At 27.0% G+C, this 6,000-nt stretch overlaps 1 protein-coding gene across 1 annotated transcript; it reads left to right on the top strand.

The window, feature by feature from the left end:
* Positions 1-1,198, top strand: LOC103498481 (transcription factor MYB30-like). Its single transcript, XM_008461089.3, has 2 exons — positions 1-399; positions 483-1,198. Exons 1-2 carry the CDS (start codon positions 137-139, stop codon positions 1,165-1,167), a joined length of 948 nt encoding a protein of 315 aa, XP_008459311.1. The 5' UTR covers positions 1-136; the 3' UTR covers positions 1,168-1,198.
* The last annotated feature ends 4,802 nt before the right edge of the window (positions 1,199-6,000 follow it).

Genomic DNA, 6,000 nt, shown 5'->3' with positions numbered 1-6,000 from the left:
TCTTCTTTTTCTTTTCAATTTAAGCAGCTCTCACCATTTTTGTTTTGTTTTTTTTTTTCTCTCTCTCTCTCTCTATTTAAACTCTCTCAAAACCCAATATTCTTCCCAATTCTACAAAATTTGAAGCAAAGTAATTATGGGAAGGCCTCCATGTTGTGATAAAGAAGGTGTGAAGAAAGGTCCATGGACTCCTGAAGAAGATATTGTTCTTGTTTCTTATATTCAACAACATGGCCCTGGCAATTGGAGGGCCGTTCCTTCTAATACAGGTTTGCTTAGATGTAGCAAGAGTTGTAGATTGAGATGGACCAACTATCTTCGACCTGGGATCAAAAGAGGTAACTTTACTGATCAAGAAGAGAAAATGATTGTTCATCTTCAAGCCCTTTTGGGAAATAGGTAAGTTATTATATATCCAACTTGGTTTTAATATAATCAACTGTTAGCTAGCTAGTGTCTCATTCTCTGTTTTGGTTGTGTAGATGGGCAGCGATAGCTTCATATCTTCCGCAGAGGACGGATAACGATATAAAGAATTATTGGAATACGCATTTGAAAAAGAAGTTGAGGAAGGTTCAAGTGAGACCAAATAGTTATGGAGATACATCAAAGCAAGGAATGGCAAGAGGACAATGGGAAAAGAGGCTTCAAACTGATATTAGAATGGCAAGACAAGCATTATGGGAAGCTCTTACACCACAAACTTCAACTACTAATTTCAGCTCTGAATTATTATTAAGCCCTTCACTTGGTTGTTTCTCAACAAAGCAAGCCCAAGCTCAAGCTCAAGCTCAAGCTCAAGCCCAAGCCCAAGCTCAGGCCCAAGCTCAAGCTCAAGCTCAAGCTCAAGCACAAGCCACAGCTTATGCTTCGAGCACTGAGAATATAGCCAAATTGTTGACTGGATGGATGAAGAATAATAATCCTGCCAAGACCGCGGCTAAAACCGAGTCGAGTGGTGGCAGCGGTGGCGATGGGGAATTCAGGTCGATTTTGAGATATCAGTGTTGTGAAAATGGTAACTGTGAGAATCATGAGGAGGGGATGAGTTGTGAAGGATTGCCATTTTCTATGATTGAGAAATGGTTGTTCGAGGAAAGTGGGGGCGGAGCTCAACCAAGAGATTGTGAGCTTAATGATATTGGAATATTGGATGAAACTATATGAATATTTAAGAAATTAGACATCATTATCTTTCATTATTTTTAGCTAAACATAATGTTTTCCTTTTGGATTTCTTTGGAGGGAGTATTTTTTTTTCATCTCTCCTTTACATTCTATTATCTAATTTAGATTATATTTTCCAATGTCAGCAATATTATTGTTATAGATCATGTAAAAATTTTCATATTCATCTTTAATTCCATTTTCTTATCTATTCTCGTTTTGTTTAAGATTTTAATTTCTTGTTCTCGTCCACAATTTTGTCAAATTTCTCCTCTTTAAAAAAAATCTATGTCAATTTTTTTTATTTATTATTATGAAAATATAAAAAAATAATGTATTTCAATTATTAAAAACAATTTATCAACTTAAATCTTAAGTTGATAAAATAATTTAACATAATATAGAACATTACTCTTTTTTTTTTCTTTTAATATTCATAATGTTATTTTGTAAGGGTAATTTGATTTAACAACTCTGTAACAAAATCTAAAATTTAAAATCGATATATTCTTCCTAAAATATTTTGTTTTTTTTTTTTGTTCTACAAAGAAGTTAAAAAGTGAAATTTGGGAAATGAAGATTTCGATATTAATTAATTTCTATTAACAAATGTTTTATTTACTACATAAGGAGGTTATAACTATCATATACAAATTCTTCCACATAACATATGTATATGTGTGTATATTATGCCTACTTCATTTCTAAATATATCACATATATTTATTTTCTTATTTTTTTATATACTTTTTTCCTCGTGTAATTCAAAATTGTCTATAAAGTCCAACCCTAATTAACTAATTTGAGAAATTAAAGTGTCAACCCATTTTAAATTTTAAAGTCTAAAACTACTAATAAAAAATCAACTCATAGATAATAAAACTATTTCTTCTATCTTTTGAATGAACAACGTACTTGATACAAGAAGTGACTTATTTGGAATAACTTTTCATAGATTTAGTTCTTTTTATAAAGAATTTAATAAATAAAAGAAAAAAGAGAATAAAAATAATATTAAATGATTGGTTTGAATTAAGTACAGGTTGGAAAAAGAAAAAAAAAAAAAAGAAAACAATGTAAATTAATTTTTTAAAAAATGAATGAAAGATATATTGGGTGTAAAGTAAAGGGGAAAGGGGGCATTGAAAAAAGAAGGCGAAGGGGTCATGAGAATTGTTGGCCATTTAATAACTTTACAACTTAGAGAAATTAATAAAAGGATGTGAGATTTTTCACATTTTCCAACTCACTAATTAATTCTCTTTCCACTTTAAATTTTTCTTTTTCAATGAGCCCTAGCTGTTGCTCTCATGGACACCACACAACAACATTATACAATACCTCAACTTTCAAACTCATTTATTTCTTATCATCTAAAACTCAATTTTTCTTTTAATTCCAATCTCCCCCCTTTTAAAGGAGCTACCTTAATCTCAATTCTTTCACTGATTTTGACATGATAATTCTTTAATTTTTCTAATCTACAATCCCTCTACAAATGTTAAATAATTGATTACACTCGAAACATAGATTATGCGACCATTAATTATAAATAACAAAAAACGTAACATGCAGTCCATTAGTCTCTACCATACAGTAAATAAATTGTATATACATGAGACAATCGATATGTGTGTCGTAAAGTTGATTGATATATATATATTTAACAATATACGGAAAAGCTTATGTGTAGTATTTTGGTTGATATTTTTGTGGTTGGAATGATGAAAAAGGGGATAAATTTGCATATGAAAGTTAGTTTGGAAAGACCAAGTCATGTGGGCTTTCTCTTAGACAAGTCATAGTAAGGACATCTCATGAGTGTCATTAAGTGCTGCATGTGGGGATATATATATATATATATATTAAAGACAAAAATACAATTTGGGGATTTGGGATTGCCAATATATATGCCAAGTGACAACACAACACACATAGATATCATATAGCCAATATGTAAAAAGCTATGTCTCACATTGAGTACTTTAACATGTGTTATTTGTACCCTCAAATTAACTTTAAGAATATAATGTCAAATATATATATATATATATATATATATATATATATATATATATATATATATATATATATATATATATATATATAAACTAACTATTTAAGAAGCTATATATAGCTCAACATGAAAAGGAAAAAAGAAAAAAAAGAAAAAAACAAAGTTTAAGATATCATTTTGCCTTCAAAAAAAAGATGCAAAAAGCTAAGGATTAGGTACATGGAGTAAATGTCAAGTGCATCTACCTTGTGATACCAAAGCTGGCATAAGTGAAAGAATTAGAAAGAATAAAAGAAGGAGCAAGTGTGAGAAAGGATATGAATTCATGTATATTTGTCAAAAGTTTGAAATCAACTACGTACCTTACGTCGTTGACAATAATGTTTTGGTTGTATCATTTGTTTAAATATCCAACGTTAAAGACGACAATGACAATTAATACCATGAGTTTATAATATCACTATATATATTGTGTGATATTATAAACAAATGATAGAATAAGATATATATATATATATATGATAATAAGATAGAATAAGAAGGATTGAAGAGTTTCACCATTGTCTTTGCAAAATTATATGCCTGATTAAATTGTGAAATATTTTCCTTTAAACATGGTCAAACATTATATATATTTTGTAATGTAATAATGTAATAACTAACACACACAAACATTATATATATTATTATATGAATTAACCCTAATAACATTTGATAGTACACTTGTAACTTTAGTACAAAGTGCAACATTAGATTTTAACCTTCAATTAAAAATAGTTTGAAATTGTCCATGGAATTATTATTATCATCCTTATTAAACTATAAATTGGAAAGTTGACTTCGATAAAATGACTATGTAATGTTATTTTATGGGGTTATTATAAATATTTAATTATTTTACTTAAAAAATGGCCATGGTTAGAATATTCAATATCATTATGTTAATTATTGCTGAGTCAAAATCATTTTTACAAAATAGTTTATAGTTAATACATGGTAGATATATGTAAATAAAATATTAAACATGCCAAAGTCTTCGGAGTCACATGCATGATATTAAATTTTTGTAATGTCTATTTCCACGTTTTTAAGAATGAGATGTTAACCTAAAGAGACGGTGAATTGACTTTTTCAACCTTTAAAAAGTTTACGAAAAACAAGAAATATAAACCATCCATAATGTCACTAATCACTAATGTAAATATAATATAAATAATAAATATTTCAATTTCTTCAAAAAAAAAAAAATTATGTAGAGTAGTTATTTATTTAAATAAATAAATAAATTTTAATGGTTGATTTTACTATTCTTATCTAATCTAGTTGACAATACTCTATCGATATTTTATCAACAATTTTTTTAGACACGTGATATAAACGATTTTATCGGTCTTTCATATTTTAAAAAGACTAAGTTAATTATACATATACACATACATGTGTATTTGATTTTTGTTTTTAAACGTAATTGCCCTAAAGAGTAGCTAAATTGTGAAGAAATTAAATAGATGAAAGAAACATTTATAAGGTTGAATTAATTAAGGATGGATGCTATTGGGAGTATAATTGAAATATAAACAAGAGAAAAAAGTAGTAAAATTAAATATAAGAAAAGTTGATATTTTCAATAAGTAGAGAGACAATGATGAAGGAGCAACATATAGCAATGGCCTAATTGTAGGAAATTTAGAGATGACCCTACTAATTGTATTATTCTATATGCTATGGTAAATTTTTTTTTTTTTTTAAAAAAAAGAGAATCTTTGCAATTTTTAGTGGTCTTTAAAAATAGGAATAAATTTCTAATACATTTGATTCAAAATTCAAATTAAATTATTGCACCAAAATTTTACCAAATTTAATTCTCTCTTATGCCCATATCAATCAACACCAAATTTCCTAATTTAATGTTGGCATTTTCAATTAAATTGATTCCGTTTCATACTATCATTACTTACTTATTTTGAGTTAGAAAAATTTGTAGAAGATTTGGTGGTTATGAAAATAGAAAACGTCACGATTAAATGTCATTATCGAAAGTAACTTTACTTAAATTAATTTCGTATGTGATTTAGAAGTCGATAATTACCACGAAAAAGAAAAAGGCTACTCACCTCAAAACAATGTTGTATGCATGTAAAGTAATAATATCTCATTTTATCTAATCAATTATACATCTTGATTAATTACTACAAAATTGTTGAATTAATTGGGATAAAAGGAACAAATCTTATTCATTGTTTTACGAGGTTTTTTTAATTAAAAAAAATGTAAAGTTTTGAAAGTTTATGTCCATGGTTAACAATAACATATCCATTATAAAGATCATATAATATGGTACATTTTATGATTATAAAGGGTCAATAACAAAAAAAAAAAAAAAAAAAAACTTTACATATATAGTTGGTGTTTAATTATTCCCCACACTAAAAATTAAGTGAAAAGAAAGATAGTATGTAATGTTTTTATAACTTCTAGAATTATTATTCTAATTTTTGTGAGGTAAAAATAAAATTAGTCTCGTACCTTGATTTGAAAAAAAAAGAACAAAATAAAGATCCATAGCATATAAATAGATGTTCTTTTTTATGACTATATACAAAAGATGACGAAGATATTCGTGAACATTTAATATGAGTATCAAACTGTTTAATTTACAAATATATCAACATATCGATGAATATTTTTATTTTTAGATACGTAATTTCGGAAATTCGACTTTGATATATAACTCAATCTAGATTCTTTTCATTTCATGTAGTAAATAAATGCTAAACCTTTTGAATAAATTTTTAATTTAATTTTATTTTGAAATA

Source organism: Cucumis melo, chromosome 9, assembly GCF_025177605.1.
Source record: "Cucumis melo cultivar AY chromosome 9, USDA_Cmelo_AY_1.0, whole genome shotgun sequence".
In the NCBI taxonomy this organism is placed as follows: Eukaryota; Viridiplantae; Streptophyta; class Magnoliopsida; order Cucurbitales; family Cucurbitaceae; genus Cucumis; species Cucumis melo.
Note: the sequence above shows the minus strand (reverse complement) of the source record. Positions and strands in the feature narration are given on the sequence as shown.